Source organism: Danio aesculapii, chromosome 1 (genome assembly GCF_903798145.1).
Source record: "Danio aesculapii chromosome 1, fDanAes4.1, whole genome shotgun sequence".
NCBI classification, from domain to species: Eukaryota; Metazoa; Chordata; class Actinopteri; order Cypriniformes; family Danionidae; genus Danio; species Danio aesculapii.
Window position 1 is genome coordinate 7,688,964 of NC_079435.1, and position 25,174 is coordinate 7,714,137.

The following is a 25,174-nucleotide window of genomic DNA, read 5'->3' on the forward strand; positions in this document are numbered from 1 at the left end:
AAAAATGACCAAATATCATGAATTTTATTCCTTTTTTCTCCCTCCCTGCATTCAATATACATCTTGTGCTGAATTCAGCCGCTGAATGGTAATTTATGATGCATTCGCTATTTAAATCCCAATGGTGCGCATCTAAATACCCTCCATTTCCTCAATCATGTCCAACATCCATCTCCAGAACCTCCATAATTCTCACAGCCGTCTGCTTTTCTTCACTATATTCTGTCTGTCTGTTTCATGCTGATTAATGAAGGTATAGAGGGCATAAATGCTCTGTCAGCACAGTAATGCTTCACATGTCTAAATATACAGCTTTAAAAGTGCCCAACAGGTTTAGAGGATGTAACTCATATTAGTTTCACAACAGAACATTTATTTGAACATGGTGACATCATTCTTCAGGAAGTGACATCAGGTAATGCTGAGCTGAAATGACTAATATAAACATGCACAAGATTAAATCATTTAAACTGTCATGAATGCACTCCAAACTGATACTTTACTTCATTGTGGCATTGAAAATCAAGGATGTTTGTAATACAAGGCTTTAACAAACTGAATAAATACGCACAACAGGCCAGTTGTCATTTATAGTAGTTAAACTACAGGCAAATGGCTGTTTTGAAAACGTTTTAGATGCACAACAAGCTACTAGCAAACTTTATTTCACTTTAAAAATGACTAATTGAACCCATTCATCTTTTATTTGACAGTGAATTATTCATTTAGGGTGTCACAATAAAATGGGGGAAAAAGAAATGTATAAAATGTTTAAAGTTAAAAGCTAGTGTTTGAGAAAACAATTAAAAGAAAAACAAATCTAAAAGAATTTAAAACAATAGGAATAGCCATTACTATGGAACAATATGTTGTCTATGTTTTTCTGAATTTATTAAATACAGTGTGTATAAAGAATAAAAATAATGCATTTATAAATAAATAAAAACAAACACATTCATTAATTCCTTTAGAATTAGATAGCAATATTTAAAATGTAATAAAAACATATATTTATTTTAAATATCATATAGCAGGGGTGTCCAAACTCGGTCCTGGAGGAAGAACACCTGCCAGGAAGTTTCTAGTATATCTAGTAAGAGCTTGATTAGCTGGTTCAGGTGTGTTTGATTAGGGTTGAAGCTAAACTCTCCAGGCCACTGGCCCTGCAGAACCGAGTTTGGACACCCCTGGCATACAGTAAACTGTACACATTTATTTCCACACTCAAAACAACGCTGGGTTAGTAATTTCACCAAATAGACGACAGTGTTTTCTCTAGGATTTTTTCCAGCTGTGGTGGCAGGCCTTTTACACAGATCTCCAAAGTACCTATGGCGTTATTTCTATGACAAATGTCGTGAGCGCAGAAGTCGAGATCGCATTCATGTAATACAGGCGTGACCAACCCTGTTCCTGGAGATCGACCTTCCTGCAGCATGGTTGCAACCTATATCAAACACACCTGCCTGTAATTATCAAGTGCTGTTCAGGTCCTAATTATTTGGTTCAGGTGTGTTTGATCAGGGTTGGAGCTGAACTTTGCAGGAAGGTCGATCTCCAGGAACAGGGTTGAGCACCACTGATGTAATACGGGCACGCGAACCCATTGGCTTGCATGCTGATTTCCTCTATTCATGCACAAAACCTCTTGTATCCCCTCAAATATACTCTGCTCAAGCACAAATGCACAAATTTTCAATTTTTTCAAGCACAAATTTTCTTATGCACTCTCAAATAAAAGCAGCTGAAGTGTGTTTTTGTGCGTTTATGTAACAAATATGTCTCCAACATTTATTAGATTTGCTAGGAATATTTATGGATGTCTCCAATTTTGCTAATATTTAAAATTATATATAAGAGATATTTTCCATTCACATAGGCTATTAGCAAAGTATTTAGCTGTGTTTGCATGTTCTTTACTGTGTATAATTCATTAAACAGAAGTAAAATAACATTCATTACAAGATTTAAAAAAAGCACTTGAATAGTTTTGCAATTTGTGTGGGAGGTTTTTTTTTTCAGTTGAATAAAATATTATTTTCCATTCATGCACTTCATCATTGAGGATTTCTTAAAAATAGTGTAAAAATCTCGTCTCGTCTCGCTCTCGTGAACCCAATCTCATATCTCGTCTCGTCTCGTGGAGTAGCCATCTCGTCACACCTCTAATGGAAGGGTTAAAAATATAGGGTTGCTATTTGGGTTAATCTGAACATTTATTCAATCGCTTCCAAAACAAGTCACCTAGTTGAAAATGAGCCAATGGATTGGGTTAAAATAGTCTAACAGCCGGTCAGTGCCAAAACAACCCACTGTTGTGGTAGCCGTTTAGTTAATTTACCTATTCATTTATAAAACTACTAAATAAAAATGACCAAAGAAGCCAACAAAAGCAAGACGAAATCTGTTATTTAAAAGAATGTTTCCACAAAATCTATTGACCTTATTCTTCAATGCGGAAGTGCGCGCATTTTAGAGATTGTTTGAGAACTTCTGATTGAGTTTCCTATGAGAGAAATGACTGGGAATAATAAACGGCAGAAAACGGTCATACTACTTACTCTACAAACAAGTGTCTTTGCATGACTGTACAGACAATGTAGAATAAAATAATACGAAAATATCAGTTTGCAACACCAAGCAGCAAAACCAGCTGTTTTTAACGTCTAAAAATGAATAGAAGTGAATGAGAGCGGATGTCTCGAGTCAAAATGATTCAAATGGCTGCGGCCGCTTGTATGCAGAGAATAAGGTGAATAGAAGGAAATGTTTTCATAAATAAACCACCTAAAAATAAAAGTTAAAATCCTATTGAAATCATAGCAAACTAAACAATCTGTCAGTAATGCATATATACAGCTGAAGTCAAAATTATTAGCCCTCCTTTGATAACTTTCATCATGGCAAAGATTAAATAAATCAGTTATCATAAATGAGTTATAAAGCTATTATGTTTAGAAGTGTGTTGAATAAATCTTCTCTCCGTTAAACAGCAGTTGGTGAAAAAATAATTCAGGAGGGCTAATAATTCTTACTTCAACTGTATATGCACACTGTTTTGAAAGCAGCTGGTTTTACTGACTGCCTCTTCAACACATCTCACCTTCTGGTGCATGTCGGCTGTGATGTGATCCACCTCTCCATCCTCAATCTCCCCCATCTTCATCCGGCTCACCAGCACTGTGCCCACTGTGACAGAATCATCTGCTGTCCTGAAACACACACGCACACACATAGATGAGCATCAGATTCTGCACGAGTTGTTCAATCATCCAGTAAAACTCCAGAGCTCATCCTGACTGAAATGCAGAAAATTCCCAAACTCCTCCAGAATGATCTGACAGAGAAGCTCATCCAGAAAATGAGCACTTTGATTATTACTGCTAATTACTGCCTCCTCCTTCATCATACCCCAGACATGCTCAATAATCTTCATATCTGGTGACTGGGCTGGCCAATCCTGAAGCACCTTGACCTTCTTTGCTTTCAGGAACTTTGATGTGGAGGCTGAAGTGGGAGAAGGAGCGCTATCCTGCTGAAGAATTTGCCCTCTCCTGTGGTTTGTAATGTAATGGGCAGCACAAATGTCTTGATACCTCAGGCTGTTGATGCTGCCATTCACTCTGCACGCTCCCAAACTGAATGTAACCCCAAACCATGATTTTTCCTTCACCAAACTTGACTAATATCTAAGAAAATCTTGGGTCCATGCAGGTTCCACTAGGTCTTCTGCAGTATTTGTGATGATTGGGATGCAGCTCAACAGTTGATTCACCACAAAAATCAACCTTCTGCCAGTTTTCCAAATGATCAACTAGAAGTCAAGTTATTATCTGTTGCTCTTACAACTGGGATCAACGACAAGACTTTTGTCAGGTAGTATATTTTGCCCTCTGACAGTCAAATGTTACAAATTGAGGTGAAAAAAACATGACAAAGCACACCCATAACTCATTAGCAGAATTAGGACAACCCTTTAGACCAGGGGTTTTCAAACTGTATGGCGTGCTCCACCAGGGGGGCGCCAGCATCTATTAAGGGGGGGCGCGAGACATTGAGGCGTGCACTCGAGTAAATTATGATGACGATTTTTATGAGTTCACTAGAGGGAATATGATTAACGTTAGCTCCACAGCTAACTATCAGGCACTTGTAGAGTTAATGCATTCAGGTAAAATATATACAAATAAAATGGAGTGGGTGCTTTTTAAAACAAATGACGGTGAATGAATGAAAGTCAAACCTGTGAGCCGTCTGACCAAAAAGTGCACTTCTGAATCAAATCAGCAGGATGCACTTCTGGATCTTTCACTTTCTTTGAAGACACTACTGACTATAGACATGGACATCAGTTATTTGCCTTAATAAGACAATTATATAATGAAGGTGTTACGTGAAGTGCTTTTTGAATGTTGCGTCACAATTCACGTTTCCTGCAGAGGCTCATGTAATTTTGTTCGTTTCTAGTTTAACTTTCACTCATGAACATTTCATTCACGTACCCGTGACAAACTGGGGTATTAGACGCGAATATCACGTAAGGACTGGAGGAAGAGTGTTGTTTTAATGGAAAGCCGAATGGAAAAAAAAAATCTCTGCATTTCGTGATGTGTGTGTGTGTGTGTGGTCCTTTATTGACAGCCGTGTGTGTGGATCTTGTCACAAAATATGGCGAAAAGTCCTACATGACGTCAATAGTTTGATTGCGGTGTTTACTTCAATAATGCCACTAATATATGCATACTCCACGTCTTAATTCTATTTGTGTTTAGTTCAGTTTTGACTTTAGTCGGATTAAGGTCATCAAAAATCTCTGTTTACATGATACACTCTTAATCAGAGAATTGTCTTAATCATATTAAAATCGTAGGGTTAGAATTGTTACCCATGTAAACATACTCAATGTTCGACTCAACCACGCCGTCAGGGCTCTGCGATCTTGGCTTTGCGAAGCAGCATCTTCTGTATGTACATCAAAAGCAAGTATGCAATGACTCACGCTTATTGGCAGTGGAAGAGGATTTAGGGTTAGTCGTGTCAGGAATCCGAACACTGATTAGCATGTTGTCCACACAGAAAAAGGCTCAGCCATCACACTGAACCAGGTAAGCTCTATATTTACGTTTCAATGTAATTAATTCTACGCACTTTAAACGCAGCAAGTAATTTGTGAATGATGTTTGCACATGCATTATAATTTGGCTAGAGAGAGGGGTGCCGGGGGGAGGGAGGGTAAAATTGGACAAATTTTGGGGGGGGCGTGTGTCCTAAGGGTTTGAAAACCCCTGCTTTCGGTTATTATGTGCCTGGTGCACAGACCATTGTACCATAATTAAAATAGCTAAAGGGGATTTAAACGCAGCCTTAGTGCTGCTTTAGACTTTGCCCTTAGATCATTTACATTTTTTAAGAGCCCATTTTGTTTTTTGTTATGTCTAGATTAAAAACAAAACAAAACAAAAACATGTAACTTTATAGGGAACTTATACACATGACTGTAAGTGTCTAATTTCTCGATGTAAAAAGTCATGTAAAAGACTAGGGTTTCTAAAACCTGCAGTTGCTCTCCTGCAGATCTGTTTGCAGATTGATTAGGAAAGATTTCATGTTTTCTCAGTAGTAACCGGCCACAGGTCTGGCATGATCAAACCGCGGCCCAGCTGCGACTGTCCGCGAGCCAGCAGACTGAAATCGGAGCTTATGATTGACCTCGAATTAACTTTGAAGCTCGACTGAGTCACGGAGGAGAGGAAAAAGACATCCAGTCGGCCTGTGGAGGCGCATTGGCAAATTACCCATCCATGAACATGACCTAGACAAATCTAATTGGCCCCGGGTCTCTTTATGACAACAGTAAATCACGCGGCGTTGTTATAAGAAGAGCTAGCGGCGTATGCTAATAGATCTGAATGAGACGCCGTTAGCGAAGTCATTTTACTTCTGTAATGTGACACATTTCTGAGTGAAACAGGATGGTTAATGATTGAAGGAAACGTTGGGAGTTTATATCCATCGGGGATTAATTGGAGAGCGACAAGTAGTCATTATAAGGCAGAAAGAGAGCTTGATGGTTGGAGAGGTTAATAAAGTATGGGGATTTCTTGATGCTAGTCGTTTCAGAGTGAGAGAGAGAGAGACGATTGGGACTATTTTTCACTAGTCTTTTATTTTTAACTCAAAGTCAGTGGCAAGAACATCTTTTTTTGAAGTTTACGCATTTATATATGTCACACGCTGATAAGAAGCGTCTTCCACCTGCTGTGAATTTATACGATGAGCAAATATTAGATGCACGTAGGCTTGGCTTAAACTATATACACACACTCACACGCATTATACCGTTCATATGTGTGCAGTCAGTGTTTATTTTAAGGAAAAGACATTTTAATTTAGCACAAATGCTTTCAGTTCATCAACAGCGGCATGAGGTGATAACATGTATCTTTTAAAATGTTAAAAGGATTTTTGTCCTAACTATCTGCGAGGGCGAAAATGATCCATTTTAGAAATGCTTTCTACTTCCGTGACGTTGCATCAGAACAACAGCATCAATTACTAAGACAATGATCACCTCAGGTACTGATTATGTGAGACAATGATCACCTCAGGTACTGATTATGTGAGACAATGATCACCTCAGGTACTGATTATGTGCTTTATTCAGTGTTAAATGCTACAAATGTGACTTTGAACACCTTTTTATATGATATTTATTGTCATACTACTAAAAGCAGCAGGAAATAGTTGACCTCTGATCTTGAACATAAAATAACTAGCAGACGCTTTGAAAAATGAAAGTCAGAACTGTGATTCAGTGTAACGCAACCTTTTTTTTGTTTTGTTGTTGGTTTGAAACGAACAAAAACTCAAGATCTCGGTTAAGACCTTATTAAAGAAGTAATTAAGACAGAATTAAAGTGGATCTAATTGGATTTGCATTGTAAACATTAAATAGAAGTTAAAATCTATTATTTTTTATTGAATATATTAAGTTATGTTTAATATATTTCACATTAAATATTTTTAATATATTTAGTTATGATACTCTCAAAATCATTCCGCATAAATTCACAGATTTAACAAAATTCTGCACAGATATGATTTCAGTTCAGTTCAGATATGCTTTCAATTCATCAAAAGCAACAGTGACATGAGGTGATAACATGTATCTTTTCCATGTTAAAGGATTTTTGTCCTAACCATATGCGAGGGCGAAAATGATCCATTTTAGAAATGCTTTCTACTTCCGTGACATTGCATCAGAACAACAGCATCAATTACTAAGACAATGATCACCTCAGGTACTGATTATGTTAGGCAATGATCACCTCAGGTACTGATTATGTGCTTTATTCATTGTTAAATGCTCCCAATGTGAGTTTGAACACCTTTTTATATGACATTTATTGTCATACTACTAAAAGCAGCAGGAAATAGTTGACCTCTGATCTTGAACATAAAACAACTAGCAGACGCTTTGAAAATGAAAGTCAGAACTGTGATTCAGTGTAACGCAACCTTTTTTTTGTTTTGTTGTTGGTTTGAAACTGACAAAAACTCAAGATCTTGGTTAAGACCTTAATAAAGAAGTAATTAAGACAGAATTAAAGTGGATCTAATTGAATTTGCATTGTAAACATTAAATAAAAGATAAAAATCTATTATTTTTTATTGAATATATTAAGTTATGTTTAATATATTTCACATTAAATATTTTTAATATATTTAGTTATGATACTCTCAAAATCATTCCGCATAAATTCACAGATTTTTAACAAAATTCTGCACAGATATGCTTTCAGTTCAGTTCAGATATGCTTTTAGTTCATCAAAAGCAACAGCGACATGAGGTGATAACATGTATCTTTTCCATGTTAAAAGGATTTTTGTCCTAACCATATGCGAGGGCGAAAATGATCCATTTTAGAAATGCTTTCTACTTCCGTGAAGTTGCATCAGAACAACAGCATCAATTACTTTGACAATGATCACCTCAGGTACTGATTATGTGAGGCAATGATCACCTCAGGTACTGATTATGTGCTTTATTCAGTGTTAAATGCAACAAATGTGAGTTTGAACACCTTTTCATATGATATTTCTTGTCATACTACTAAAAGCAGCAGGAGATAGTTGACCTCTGATCTTGAACATAAAACAACTAGCAGACGCTTTGAAAATGAAAGTCAGAACTGTGATTCAGTGTAACGCACCTTTTTTTTTGTTTTGTTGTTGGTTTGAAACTAACAAAAACTTAAGATCTCGGTTAAGACCTTATTAAAGAAGTAATTAAGACAGAATTAAAGTGGATCTAATTGGATTTGCATTGTAAACATTAAATAAAAGTTAAAAATCTATTATTTTTTATTTAATGTATTAAGTTATGTTTAATATATTTCACATTAAATATTTTTATTATATTTAGTTATGATACGCTTAAAATCATTCCGCATAAATTCACAGATTTAACAAAATTCTGCACAGATATGCTTTCAGTTCAGTTCAGATATGCTTTCAGTTCATCAAAAGCAACAGTGACATGAGGTGATAACATGTATCTTTTCCATGTTAAAAGGATTTTTGTCCTAACCATCTGCGAGGGCGAAAATGATCCATTTTAGAAATGCTTTCTACTTCCGTGACGTTGCATCAGAACAACAGCATCAATTACTTTGACAATGATCACCTCAGGTACTGATTGTGTGAGACAATGATCACCTCAGGTACTGATTATGTGAGACAATGATCACCTCAGGTACTGATTATGTGCTTTATTCAGTGTTAAATGCTCCCAATGTGAGTTTGAACACCTTTTTATATGACATTTATTGTCATACTACTAAAAGCAGCAGGAGATAGTTGACCTCTGATCTTGCACATAAAATAACTAGCAGACGCTTTGAAAAATGAAAGTCAGAACTGTGATTCAGTGTAACGCAACCTTTTGTTTGTTTTGTTGTTGGTTTGAAACTAACAAAAACTTAAGATCTCGGTTAAGACCTTATTAAAGAAGTAATTAAGACAGAATTTAAGTGGATCTAATTGGATTTGCATTGTAAACATTAAATAAAAGTTAAAAATCGATTATTTTTTATTTAATGTATTAAGTTATGTTTAATATATTTCACATTAAATATATTTAATATATTTAGTTATGATACTCTCAAAATCATTCCGCATAAATTCACAGATTTTTAACAAAATTCTGCACAGATATAGCAAAAAAATGTCCGCAGATTCCGTCTGGCCCTAGTTATTAGTCATCAGACTGCTGTATAAAATCAATATGATGCAATCTTATGCTGTTTATGAACTCCCCAGAAATGACTCAAGCCATCGCTTCATGTTTTAATGACATTTCTGATTTAGTAATGAAGGCTTGGTCATCTTTTTTTTCGTCAGCTATACACACATATCATGCAGCGACGTCCTGCGGAGTGTAAAAAGGCCAAAAGAAAGAGCAGCAGTGCAGAGGATCATAAATCTTCTCACATACAGCATCGCAGACTCGTGATTTATGATGCCTTTAAACTCGCAGCTGAATCTGACACTATTTCCCACTGCGACTCACAGCGCAGTCAATTACGAGCGGCAGAATTAATATTTCTCTCTGAGAAATACACACGCGGCTTTATTTGGAGGCGAGGGCGTCTCAAGGACACGGAGGCGATCTGAGTCAACATGTTGAAGCGCCCAAAAGGACTGAAACAGGCTGATTCTGGAGCTGATATTGTTGAGGGAGATTCGTGAAAAAGCTAAATGAAAAGACATACTTTAGTTGAGCCTTTCCTACTCCAGCATGTCAACACCGAGGGTCTGTGTCAAGAAAAGGGTCTACAATAGCTGGAGAGAGATCTGCTGGAGCTCACATTCCCTTCAGATTCAGTCTGCTGAGTTTTGCTTAAGAGGACGGAGTTTCAGTTTATTTTTGGCTGACTGCCTTCAAAAAACTAAAACAAATGTTAAAATGAAATAAAATAGAGGGGAGCACGGTGGCTCAGTGGTCAGCACCAGAGATGGCAAAAGTACACAAATCTTTTACTCAAGTAGAAGTACAGATACTCATGCTTAAAACGACTCTGGTAAAAGCTGAAGTACTGACTACACTTTTGTACTCAAGTAAAAGTAAAGAAGTACGGCTTCAAAAATGAACTTAAGTCAAGTCAAGTCAAAGTTTATTTATAAAGTGCTTTTTCAAAACAACAAGTGCTTACCAAAGTGCTGTACACACATACACCATTTAAAACAAAGGACAAATTCAACAGACACATGACTCTCATACGGTATTAAAAGCCAAAGAGTAAAAATGGGTTTTAAGACTTGATTTAAAAACAGAAAGGGTTGCAGCCTGCCTAACGTAGGGAGGCAAATTATTCCAAAGTTTGGGGGCCACCACTGCAAAGGCACGGTCCCCCCTGGTTTTTAACCTTGCGCGTGGAACAGCCAAAAGTAGCTGATCAGTACATCTAAGTGCCCCTTGATGGAGTGTCCAATTGGATTAATGAGGACAAGTATCTTGGTGCTAGTCCATTTAGGCATTTAAACACCAAATATACTAAAATTCTAAATACTAAAATCTTAAAATGTATCCTAAACTGTACAGGAAGCCAATGAAGAGAAGCCAGTATAGGTGTAATGTGGTCCCGTTTGCGTGTCCCCGTTAGCAAATGTGCAACAGCATTCATTTTAGGGTGTATGAACATGAATGGCAACTGTTGACAACTTAAGTACAAAGTACCTATTACTACTATTGTTACCTATTACTACTACTACTACTACTACTACAAATACAACAGCTGTCATTCATGTTCATACACCCTAAAATAATTCTGTAGGCCTGTCTATCTTTATAAACATCAACTTACATTTTACACTGAATTCTGCCCAAAATATATAGAATTTTTAATTTAATATTTGAATATTTTTTATTTAATATTTTGAAAAATATTTTCTTTTGCTAAAATGAACACTTATCATATTTGACTGCAAACTATATATATATATATATATATATATATATATATATATATATATATATATATATATATATATATAGTCAGAATTATTTGCCACCCTGTTTATTTGTTTCCCCAATTTCTGTTTAACGGAGAGAAGATTTTTTCAACACATTTCTAAACATAATAGTTTTACTAACTCATTTCTAATAATTGATTTATTTTATCTTTGTCATGATGACAGTAAATAATATTTGACTAGATATTTTTCAAGATACTTCTATACAGCTTAAAGTGACATTTAAAGGCTTAACTATGTCTACAAAGGCCTATCTGAAAAAAGATTTTAGATATTTTCTAAAAACAATAAACAACAGAGTTTTTCATAATTTTATTATTTTAAAACAAATATTATTTATAAATGTATCGCCACGCCAGCAGAGGGAGCCCTCGCCCGACTACTGACTCAGCTCTGCTCCCTCTGCGGCTACTTCCTGTTTGTGCTGTATTTCAGTGAGTGCTCAGGCCATGCTTCTTTGCGAAGTATTGCCAGTTTACCTGCCTTACCAAGCGTTGTTCCAAGTGACTTTCATGACTGCTATTCTGTGTATGACCCTGCCTGCCTTGTTCACGTACGTTCTCCGTCTTTGCCCTTTTGATCTGTTTTGGATTGATTGTTGTGTTACTGAACTTCTGCCTGCTCTTATACTACATCGTCCGGATTTGCCCCTGTGTTTGTTGTTTGGGTTGGACTGCTTTTATGTTGTCGACTCTCTGCTTGTTTTCTCGTTGATGTCTCTGCCTAACCCCTTAAATAAACTTCTGCACATGGATTCTAACACAGCCTCAACCTCCATGTTACAAGTATTTGGATACGAGGATATTAATCAAATCGTGCAAACAGCTTTTTTTTTTTACAAACAGATTGGGAAAACTGCAGGTAAAAATGAGTTCTATGACATTAAACAAGTGTTTATGTTTTTATATAACGTGCTAAAATTTAAAAATGAAATTAATCATCACGAGAAAGTGATCAAATCGTTTGTTACAACATCACAACCCATCCCTACAAAGGTGAAACAAATGATGATGGAGAAGTCAAAACGAGTGAATCTGCGGAGTGGGAAGTCATGCATTGAAAATGGAAGGGATGTTATTGGCAGGTGGAAGATGACCAAACAATCCGACCTAAAACATGTTAAAGCGCAATGGCTATTACCAGAAAAATCTACCTAAGTACAGTAACGAAGTATTTGTATTTAGTTACTTTCCATCTTTGGTCAATGCTAACCACCGAGCCACTGTGACACCAATATTTAAACTAAATTAAATTGATTCATTCATTTTTTCTTTGGCTTAGTCTTTTTATTAATCCGGGGTCGCCAAAGTGGAAGAACTGCCAACTCAAGCTACGGTCACACCGGGCTTTGTGTGTGCGAAATTCTGTCGTGCGGCGCTGCGAAAAGGGGCGGGATTAAACAAGATGATTAGACATTAAAAAAAGCGAGCGATTGCTCCATGCTTTAAATTTCTATCCAGAGAGGTGCTGTTTTGATCCTCGATTGGTCTCACGAAGTCAAGCGATGCGATTTTGCAGGTCAGAGTTCACCAAGCTTGAACTTTGCACTGCAGCAACCTGCGAAATTTGACGCATGACCTTGTGTTTCCGGTCTGACGCATTCGCGTGCGTATGAATGGAAGTCTATGGGAGAAAAAGCCCAGTGTGACCGCAGCTTTATCCAGCACATGTTTTACACAGCGGATGCTCTTCCAGCTGCAACCAATCACTGGGAAACATGTGTTCTCCCAGGCCAACACAGGGAGAACATGCAAACTCCACACAGAAATGCCAACTGACCCAGCTGAGACTCAAACCAGCAACCTTCTAGCTGTGAGGCGATCGTGCTACCCACTGCGCCACTGTGACGCCCATTAAATTAAATTAAGTATAATATTTAAAGTTAATTAATATTATATTATTAATAAAGGTAAATAATATCGATAATAGTAAATAATAATCTGTTTTTAGTCTTAAATCTGACCCCTCCATGTATCTGACGTGTCATTTTGGCCCACACACACACACAGACCTATTTGTCAATTAGCCTTTTTAAAAGATCGCCACCTTTCCTGAACGAGGCGTGGAGTGTGTATGAGGCGCTTATAAAGGCCGGCGTCTGTGGACACGAGCTTCATAATGTGACCTCGTTTGAGGCTGAGGTTTACCAGCCTGACGAATGACCTTTCAGAGCACACAGCGGCATCCATCATCCTGAATCACAGATAAATACACAGCAGCGTTTCTCTATGAGCTCAATTAAAGCTTGCTTTTCATGCACCATAGTGCTTATTAATCTAATGTAAAAAAAACAAACATCCAAAATCACTTTTAAAGGACCAGAGAAATGCTTTGAAATGTGCAGTTTTTATTGGATGTTTGATGTAATCTTAACTGAAAACATGAAGAGGAGCAGGACATCTAGTACTCTGACTGACAGTTTCATTTTATCAGTGTGCACTCTCTTGCTTTTGTTGTACAGTTAAAATGATTTGCCTATTTTTCAAATGTTTCCCAAATGATATTTAACATAGCAATGAATTTTTTACAGTATTTCCTATGGAGAAAGTCTGATTTGTTTTAGGGTCAATATTATTTGCCTCCTTAAGCAATATTTGTTTTCGATTGTCTAAAGAAGAAACCATTGTTATACAGTAGCTATGTCATGCATGTGATCAGCCGAGGACAAAAAAGGAGGAAGACGAGACCCCCGCCCCCCCCCCTTCAAAAAAATATACATATATAAAAAATAAAAATAAGAATAAATAAATAAATATATATAAGGCAACGAAGTGGCGCAGTAGGTAGTGCTGTCGCCTCACAGCAAGAAGGTCGCTGGTTCGAGCCTCGGCTGGGTCAGTTGGCGTTTCTGTGTGGAGTTTGCATGTTCTCCCTGCGTGAATTGGGTAGGCTAAACTGTCCGTAGTCTATGAGTGTGAGTGAGTGTGTATGGATGTCAACCCAGTGTAACTCAGTGTGTATGGATGGCAACCCAGAGATGGGTTGCAGCTGGAAGGGTATTATGCAATAAAATCACTGTCATAAATATTTCATGCGTAAATAAAATTCACGCATCCGTAATTATAAAATCGTAAAGGAAAACGAAGCGTACTCGTAATTTTACGAGGGTACAATTTCAAAATCTGCGATTAGAACAGACACAGATACGACATTTTCTTTCTGTTTGTTTACGACTGATAATTTTACAATGTGTGTACTTTACAAACACGAATTACAGTTTACCACGGACACGAAGTCCTGATTACGAGTACGAATCAAACAGCGACACTCCACTGTCAAAATTACATCACCGCTGTCACAGGCATTAATAAACAAGCGAGAGTCAACGGCGTGCCTGCTGGACACTCGAGCTCCACACACACCATCTCTGGTAAGATTTCTGTTATTCCTCTTTGAGAAATGTCCGTCATGAGCTGTAATAAAGGTTGAGACTTAATGAGGTCCATTTTCACTGTGTTTCTTGAACATTTTACAGAATCAAAATTAAGAACGGGCCGAGGATAGAGAGCTAGCATAATGTAAGTTAACGTTACAGGCAGCCAGCGCAGAGTCTCTCAGTGAATCACTTAACGGTGTTCAACTATAACAGGACATCTGTTGATTACGAGAATACGCTCGTAAGATTACGAGTACGCTTCGTTTTCCTTTACGATTTCATAATTACGGATGCGTGAATTTTATTTACGCACAAAATATTTATGACAGTGATTTTATTCCATAGGGTATCTGCTGTATAAAACATGTGCTGGATAAGTTGGTGGTTCATTCCGCTGTGGTGACCCCTGATTAATAAAGGGACTAAGCCAAAAAGAAAATGAATGAATGAATGAATGAATGAAATATATATGTATATAGAGAAAAGTGGGCCATATTCAGGGATAACTGTTGCGTGTGGCGTCTCTTCAGAAAAGACTGGAAGTGCTCCAAATCTAGCATCTGTTGGCTGGATCTCTCTGTTCAGAGCCTCAGCGATTGAGACGGCACTTTCTGCTGAGTCAACAGATGGGAGAAAACGACTCCTTCGTTTTACAAGCGAACGACTCTCAATCATTTGAGCGTCACAATTGTGCCAGCATTACTCATACAGACGATCATAAAGCTGGCCGGCTATTTTTAGCACCGTCCGGCTTTTTATGTAGGTCAGAAGTGGCAGGGCTTCTCCGCAGGTGGTGCGAGACGCAGCTCATCACGGCTGAAACTGGGAGAAATAAAGGCAGAGCGACACAAAGACGGACACACTGCTGCTGCGCTTCATCCTGAACACAAGCTGGATGTGGCAGTGGACAATTAATGAGCCTGGAGTTCTTTAGAGATCGGCGGACCACTTCAATGCAGTTATTTGAATAAGGTCACACAAAAAACTAAACTAACACAATAATTCTCTCCTAACCAGAGTTATTAGAGAATCTCAGAAAGTATAGTGTTAGCTGTTAGCAAAACAAAAGCCATCACCTAGTAATTCAATTCTCTTAGTGATTATGCAGTTCCTAATAAGCAGGTCAAGTCGTCTACAGAAAATCTTAGCTTTCAACTAACCAATGCAACAAGAGACAAGGAAAACTAAACCACAGTTTCATATGACAAACTGAAGAACTGGCTGGTTGGCGTGACCAATGAGGAGTGTTTGGTGTTGAATTAAGTGCTCCTCCCAATCAGCGCAAGCTAAAGCTGCGGTCACACTTGACGTTTCTTCCCATAGACTTCCATTCATACGCACGCGAATGCATCAGACCGGAAACACGGGGTCATGCGTCAAGTTTCGCAGGTTGCTGCGGTGCAAAGTTCAAGCTTGGTAACCTCTGACCTGCGAAATCGCATCATTTGACTTCGTGAGACCAATCGAGGATCAAAACAGGACCTCTCTGGACAGAAATTTAAAACATGGAGCAATCGCTCGCTTTTTTTAATGTCTAATCATCTTGTTTAATCCCGCCCCTTTTCGCAAGCGCCGCACGACAAAATTTCGCACACACAAACCCCAGTGTGACCGTAGCTTAATGCCTTTTAAATGTGGTGGACCAGCTCCTGATTGGTGCACAGAGTGGTGTCACAATGATGACTGACAGTTTCCCTCTCCAATGATCAAACATCAGGACAGGAAGTCAGGAGTGCACAGGGAAGAGGAGAGAATGCGAAACAGAAAACAAACACAAACCACCACAAAACATACATGAAGCACAACAAAATAATAAACGTATTAAAGTTTTTATAAGCACAAAACAAAAAAAGCTGTATACAGTCTTTAATCATTTAATACAAATGATGAACATGAAAAAAGTAATAAAATGTACAAAAATTAAGTTCACCCAAACGTGCACTAAATAGAATAAATATATACGTCGTAAAGTTGTTATAATAATAATATTATTATTATTAATAATAATCAATACAGCGCTAAACATATTTTGGCCCAGTTTAATCTTGATCTTTAGGTCAATAGCTGATATACATTTTCTTGTTTATTTTTTTATTTATTTATATTATTACGTTACATTTTATTATATATTTATCTATCATTTTATTTTAAGTTTGTGTAATTGTTTTTTTTATTTTTTATTTTATATATTTAATTAAACAGTTTGAATTTTATATTTTTTATATCTTTTTTATCTATCTATGTAACAATTCTTGTTTTTATTATATTTTTAATTTTATTTCAATTATTATTTTATTTTTAAATTAATAAATTTAATTATTTAATTTAATGTATTTATTTTTCATTCAAATTTTGTTTTGCATTTTATTTTATCTTCAGTTTAATACATTTTTTTGTCAGTTTTGTATTTTTTCATTCATTCAATCCTTTTTCTTCAGCTTAGTCCCTTTTTTATTAGGGGTCACCACAGCGGAATGAACCATCAACTATTCCAGCCTATGCTTTATGAAGCGGATGCCCTTCCAGCCACAACCCAATACTGGGAAACACCCATACACTCTCGCATTCACACACACACATGCATACACTATGGCCAATTTGGTTTATTCAATTTACTTATAGCACATGTGTTTGGACTGTGGGGAAAACCGGAGCATAAGGCTCTCTGAATAAGAAGAGCATCTCTGAACGCACAACACGTCCAACCTTGAGGCGGATGGGCTAAAGCAACAAAACACCACACAGATTGCCACTCCTGTCAGCTAAGAACAGGAAACTGAGGCTACAATTCACACAGGCTCACCAAAATTGAACAATAGAAGACTGGAGAAACGATGCCTGGTCTGATGAGTCTCAATTTCTGCTGCGACATTTGGATGGTCGGGTCAGAATTTTCCATCAACAACATGAAAGCATAGATCCATCCTGCCTTGTATCAACAGTTCAGGTTGGTTATGGAGTGGGGGATATTTTCTTGGCACACTTTGGGCCCATTAGTACAAATTGAGCATCGTGTCAACACTACAGCCTACCTGAGTATTGCTGCTGACCATGTCTATCCCTTTATGACCACAGTGTACCCATCTTCTGATGGCTACTTCCAGCAGGATAACACACCATGTTATAAAGTGTGAATCATCTCAGACTGGTTTCTTGAACATGACAATGAGTTCCCTGTATTCAAATGGCCTCCACAGTCACCAGATCTTAATCCAACAGAGCACTTTTGGGATGTGGCGGAACGGGAGATTCGCCGATTCAGCCGATAAATCTGCAGCAACTGCGTAATGTTATCATGTCAATATGAAGCAAAATCTCTGATGAATATTTCCAGTACCTTGTTGATTCTATGCCACGAAGTATTAAAGCAGTTTTGAAGGCAAAGGAGGGTCCAACCCGGTACTAATGGCCGGTGAGTGTATATATAAGGACAAATTAAGAGATGACAACTGCATGAAACTTTCCACATAATTTAACAGTCATGAAAAGAACTAAAAATATTAATTGTAACATTTTTTGAAGGTCTTTAAAACTGTCCTTATGCAAAATATTGATTGTTTGTTTTGCTGAAAAATGAATTGTGCGCTGATGTTCCTGAACTGTGGGAATGGAGTGTTTGCTGCAGTCTTTCATTTCCATAAACCTTCATTATGTACGCCCTGCTTCTGCTTGTGAGTCAATTTGCAAAAGCATTTGTGAGGCAAGAAGATCCAATCAATGCCAATGGAATGAGAGACAAACAGAGAGAGAGAGAGAGAGAGAGAAAGAGAGAGAGAGAGAGAGAGAGAGAGAGAGAGAGAAAGAGGAAGAGGAAGGGAGGGAGGCTATTTTTACACGTTTCATTTTAAAACACAGAACTTTCACTATGTTTTTCCCACTACTCTCTAAAACCAGGACTTCTGGAAGCACTGCAGGATGTATTTCAGAGTAGACAAATCCAAACTTAGACTTTGAAATCATTTTCTGCCCATATTGTCTCCATGATTGCCTCTTCTAGATCATTGCATGTCCTTCCCTGACACATCTTATATGACTATTATGCTGAAATTTGTTTCTGTTTTGTGACCTGAAGCTGAAGTTTGGAGTAAAAAATAAAACAAGATGGTAGAAATGCCACAGTCTTTTCCTTTTATTGTGAATGTACACCAATAAAAGTAAACCCAGTTTCACAGTAAATACAGTAAATACAGTTTCAGAGTGGCACTGTGGCTCAGTGGTTAGCACTCTCACCCCACATCAAGAAGGTTGCTGGTTCGAGTCCTGTTGGCAGTTGGCATTTCTGTGTGGAGTTTGCATGTTCTCCCCGTGTTGGCGTGGGTTTCCTCTGGGTGCTCTGGTTTCCCCCACAGTCCAAACACATGTGCTATAGGTGAATTGGGTAAACAAATTTGGCCGTGGTATATATGACTGTATGAATGTGAATATGTATGGGTATTTCCCAGTACTGGGTTGCGGCTGAAAGGGCATCCGCTGTGTAAAACATATGCTGGATAAGTTGGCGGTTCATTCTGCTGTGGCGACCCCTGATAAATAAGACTAAGCCCAAGGAAAATGAATGAATGAGTGAATGAATTACAGTTTCAAATGATCAGACGTTTTGGATTTATATATTAAAGGCGACCAGGTTTCCAGGTTTAAATGGTGAGCTAGGGGTTCTCCTGTTTGTAACTGTTTTTCATTATTATTTTCTAACAATTCTTAATTGTTTTGATTTCGTTTCATCATATTTCTTTTTTTGTTTGTTTTTTTTAATTTACATTTTTATCCACACAGACCTATTTATTTATTTATTTAATATTTGTTTTATTTATGCAGGGAGTTGTGTATTTATTTACTCATTTATTTATTTCCGTATGTATTTATTTATTTATTTATTTACTGTTTTATTTATGCAGGGATTTGTGTTTTTATTTGCTCATTTATTTATTTCTTTGCATATTTATATATTTATTGTTTTATTTATGCAGGAATTTGTGTATTTATTTGCTCATTTATTTATTTATTTATTTGCGTATTTATTTATTTATTTATTTACTGTTTTATTTATGCAGGGATTTGTGTATTTATTTGCTCATTTATTTATTTATTTGCGTATTAATTTATTAATTTACTGTTTTATTTATGCAGGGATTTATGTATTTATTTGCTCATTTATTTATTTGTTTATTTGCGTATTTATTTATTAATTTATTGTTTTATTTATGCAGGAATTTGTGTATTTATTTGCTCATTTATTTATTTATTTGCGTATTTATTTATTAATTTACTGTTTTATTTATGCAGGGATTTGTGTATTTTTATTTGCTCATTTATTTATTTATTTGCATATTTATATATTTATTGTTTTATTTATGCAGGAATTTGTGTATTTATTTGCTCATTTATTTATTTGCGCATTTATTTATTTATTTATTTACTGTTTTATTTATGCAGGAATTTGTGTATTTATTTGCTCATTTATTTATTTATTTGCGTATTTATTTATTAATTTACTGTTTTATTTATGCAGGGATTTATGTATTTATTTGCTCATTTATTTATTTGTTTATTTGCGTATTTATTTATTAATTTATTGTTTTATTTATGCAGGAATTTGTGTATTTATTTGCTTATTTATTTATTTATTTGCGTATTTATTTATTAATTTACTGTTTTATTTATGCAGGGATTTGTGTATTTTTATTTGCTCATTTATTTATTTATTTGCATATTTATATATTTATTGTTTTATTTATGCAGGAATTTGTGTATTTATTTGCTCATTTATTTATTTGCGCATTTATTTATTTATTTATTTACTGTTTTATTTATGCAGGAATTTGTGTATTTATTTGCTCATTTATTTATTTATTTGCATATTTATATATTTATTGTTTTATTTATGCAGGAATTTGTGTATTTATTTGCTCATTTATTTATTTATTTATTTGCATATTTATATATTTATTGTTTTATTTATGCAGGAATTTGTGTATTTATTTGCTCATTTATTTATTTATTTATTTGCGTATTTATTTATTTATTTATTTACTGTTTTATTTATGCAGGGATTTGTGTATTTATTTGCTCATTTATTTATTTATTTGCGTATTAATTTATTAATTTACTGTTTTATTTATGCAGGGATTTATGTATTTATTTGCTCATTTATTTATTTGTTTATTTGCGTATTTATTTATTAATTTATTGTTTTATTTATGCAGGAATTTGTGTATTTATTTGCTCATTTATTTATTTATTTGCGTATTTATTTATTTACTGTTTTATTTATGCAGGAATTTGTGTATTTATTTACTCATTTATTTATTTATTTGCATATTTATTTATTTATTGTTTTTGCAGGTTTTGTCCTCCATATTATTCAGAGAGCACAGACACACTAAATACCCCTGAAGCACATTTTCTTTGATTCTGGATGTCTAACTTGTCTCTGTCTTGTATCTGTTTCCTGCTGGGCATTTTCTCTGACCGTTCCTGAGCGTCTCACATGCACACAATACATCACAGCATTGCTAACTTGACATACATGTACAGAAAAGTTACGATTTCTAAGCTTAAACAGCCAGCTGTACAGTCTGTGCTGGCAAATAAAGATGTTTTAAGTGCGTACTAGAACACTACTGCAACAGAAAGCCTTGATTCTGTAAAAACATCCTCAAGGTACCATATCCTTGATATATACCAAGCAAATAATTCTATTCATTCTGAATTAGTTTAGCTTTTAACACCATTTCAGCGGTGCTGTGTAAATAAAAAACAGATCCATCAGGCTATTGGTTATTGCTGTTCCACATTTGCATAAAGTGTGAAGTTGCCACGCCCACAAGGTGTCAGTGTCAGACAGAAGTGTGACTGTCACTCAGTGGCTCATCTCATGTGGGAAAAAACGCCTGTGTGTTTGTCTTCACAGTTTGTCAACACCGCAGAAAATGTGTTTTCACAACTCGCTTCTATCAGCTCAGCAAGTTCACAACAGACTCGCTCCACTACATTCTTATCCTCTAGTGTTTTGGAGTCGAAAATACTGAAAAAGTCCAATAAAGAGCTACTAAAATGCTAAATCTCTCCCACCTTCTCTGAGTCCACTGCCACGCTTAAAGGGGACACATTATACACAATTATGAGATGCCAAATAAATGTCTCCAGAGTGTGTGTGTGTGTGTGTGTGTGTGTGTGTCTGTGTGTGTGTGTGTGTGGTTTCAGCTCAGAATACCCGACAGATCATTTACTGCAGCTTGTTGAAATTTGCCACAATTTGGATGTGAAAAAAACATGGCTTTTTTGTGTCCCTTTAAATGCAAATGAGCTGCTGCTTTCCAAAAAAGGGCGGAGCCTTTACATGTTCTTCTGACAGAAACACTAAAAACAAATCTCACACAGCTACAATGTCAGAAATGAGCATATTTGTAAACACACTTGCAGCCAATCAGCATCAAGGGGCGTGTCTAGTAATTACAGAATGTTTTCATCCTTATTCTCTAGTGTTTTAGACCAACAAATAGCTACTAAAATGCAAAATCTCTCCCAGCTACCCTAAGACAATATAGATATAGATATAGATATATATCTATATAGATATATAAAGATATCAAATAAATGTCTGCAGTGTGTGTGTGTGTGTGTGTGTGTGTGTGTGTGTGTGTGTGTGTGTGTGTGTGTGTGATGTTTCAGCTCAGAATACCCCACAGATCATTTACTGCAGCCTGTCAAATTTGCCACACTTTTTTTCTGTCCCTTTAAATGCAAATTATCAAAAGAGGGCGGAGCCTTTACATGTTCTTCTGAAAAAAAAAACACTAAAACAAATCTCACATGGCTAAGATGTCAGAATTGCATATTTTTAACCTTTATTTGCATATTTTGAGCATATTTGTAAACACGGATGCAGCCAATCAGCATTAAGAGGCGTGTCTAATAATATTAGAATGTTTTAATGACATGAAGGAGAGCACAATGCCACCAAAACTGAAAAAAATAGCATGTTTAGGTGACAACCGCTGATAAAAATGATCAATTATTGTCATGTTTTGGCTGTACTAATTAGTCAGACTGAGAAAAATAAATCTGTAGTACTGAAGAGTGACAAACGTTCGAACAAATCAAGCAGAATTACGCAGATTAAAGTCAAAATATTTGACATTTTCCTGCATACAAAGTCATTCTCTACATGATTTAGCAGCGTTCACACTTTTTCTCTGTGGTTTAGACAGCAAAAGTTAGCAGAACAACATATTCAGTTGTGGATTAACATGCCATTTAAATGCTGATGTTTACATCTGATCATCTCCGTCATGGCCGTGTATATAAGTAACTTACCAAATCATAGTAATCAATATTCATACAGTTAAATTATTAGCCCCCCTGTTTATTTTTTCCCCAAATTTCTGTTTAACGGAGAGAAGATGTTTTCTACACACTTCTAAACATAATAGTTTTAATAACTCATTTCTAATAACTGATTTATTTTATCTTTGTCCTGATGACAGTAAATAATATTTGACTAGATATTCTTCAAGACACTTCTATACAGCTTAAAGTGACATTTAAAAGCTTAACTAGGTTTATTAGGTTAACTAGGCAGGTTAGGGTAATTAGGCAAGTTATTGTATAACGATGGTTTGTTCTGTAGACTATCAAAAAAAATTTTGCTTAAAGGGGCTAATAAATTTGACCTTAAAATGGTTTTTAAAAAATTAAAAACTGCTTTTCGTCTCACTGAAATGAAACAAATAAGACTTTCTCCAGAAGAAAAAATATTATCAGACATACTGTGAAAATTTCCTTGCTCTGTTAAACATCATTTGGGAAATATTAAAAAAAGAAAAAAAAAAAAAAAATCAAAGGGGGGCTAATAATTCTGACTTCAACTGTATAAATACAATATATATTTAAGTATATATATATATATATATATATATATATATATATATATATATATATATATATATATATATATATATATATATATATATATATATATATATATATATATATTGAATGAATATATTGTTTGACTATAATATCAACAGTTGATTTGAATAGCTCTAATTAAAAAGACTTGATTAATTTAGATCGACTGGGATGATCAAGTCTTTTTCTATCTGTGTGAATTATAATAAGTAATAAGTAAAAATAAAAAATTTTTATAATTGTTTTTTAGGGAGTTTAACTGTATTTATGTACAGAAACTGAACAATCACATGTAAAATAACATGATTATCAATGTACAGTTGAATTATTAGCCCCCCGGTTTATTTTTTTCCCCAATTTATTTTTAACAGAGAGTAGATTTTGTTTCAACACATTTCTAAACATGATAGTTTTAATAACTCATTTCTAATAACTGATTTATTTTATTTTTGTCATGATGACAGTAAATAATATTTGACTAGATATTTTATAAGACACTTCTATACAGCTTAAAGTGACATTCAAAGGCTTAACTAGGTTAACCAGGCAGGTTAGGGTAATTAGGCAAGTTATTGTATAACAATGGTTTGTTCTGAAGCCTATAGGGAAAAAACTACTTATAGGGGCTAATAATTTTGACCTTAAAATGGTTTAAAAAAATTAAAAACTGCTTTTATTCTAGCTGAAATAAAACAAATCAGACTTTCTCCAGAAGAAAAAATATTATCAGACATACTGTGAAAATTTCCTTGCTCTTTTAAACATCATTTGGGAAATGAAGAAAAAAAAATTCAAAGGGGGGCAAATAATTCTGACTTCAACTGTATAAATAATACAAAAAGAATAACATTTAATACTGTCTTTATCTTTTGATCTTCAATAAATAATTTAATCCTGCGATGTGACTATTGCAGATACACACATTGCAATATCGATGCTCAAACTATACATTGTCCAGCCTCATTGTAAAGAAAAACACTCCATAATGAAGATATCAAAAAGGGGTGGAGTCTTGTTCAGTTATGGGCGTGTGTTTGTGTTTGCTTTCAAATATCATCATCAGAACTCACTTAGTGCACCTTCAACACTGAAAAGAAGTCTGGTTTCCATCATATATCCTCTTTAAATATCTGCACTTGATAATGCAAATAACAAGCTGGCGTTCACAGCTGAAGGTCCTGGCCTGAGCGGCTGCATGTGAAAGAGTCTCAGGCCAGTCCAAATGTCAAGCAAACGACAGCTTCCTGCAGGGGAAAGTCAGCAAAAGCCACCAGACGCTATAAATACTCTGTTTTGTGGGCCTGGATGGAAATAGCTCAAAGGTAAGCTCTCAGAAGAAGAGGACACTGCATCTTTTAGAAAGCCTTGAGCGTATAGGGCTGAACGATATATTGATATGGCAATGTGTCATCGCAGAATTGGATAGATATAATATTAAATATAAATATTTGTTAATTATATAATGATGACGATGTATTTGCATTGCCTCACAATAAACATTACATATATTTCTATATGATGTAATAGCCAAAACAAATGACAACAACACAGTGTAGCTTCTTTTTACTGTAACAACAGCACGGTGGATAACAGTAAATCTAATTATTATTATCATTACTATTGTTATTATTACTACTATTTATTACTGATTGATTAATTTTTTAACTAATTTTTAATTTGCTTATTTTTTCATCTTATTTTGTGTTAAAAAATTCCAATCTTCTCAAATCTCTTTATTTTTTTAACACAAAATAAGATGAAAAAATAAACAAATTAAAAATTATAATTAATAATTATTAATAAAATTAATTACTTGTGGAAAACCTGATGCGGCCCTGCCTCACCCAGACTCTG

The 25,174-nt window shown here is 35.4% G+C and overlaps 1 protein-coding gene across 4 annotated transcripts in view; it reads right to left on the minus strand.

The window, feature by feature from the left end:
• Positions 1–25,174, minus strand: part of inpp4b (inositol polyphosphate-4-phosphatase type II B) — a 333,119-nt gene that overhangs the window by 183,999 nt on the left and 123,946 nt on the right. For all 4 annotated transcript variants that reach the window (XM_056456463.1, XM_056456462.1, XM_056456465.1 and 1 more), the window contains one exon: positions 3,104–3,212. In XM_056456463.1, coding sequence (XP_056312438.1) covers positions 3,104–3,212 — 109 coding nt within the window. The remainder of the gene's footprint in view (positions 1–3,103; positions 3,213–25,174) is intronic.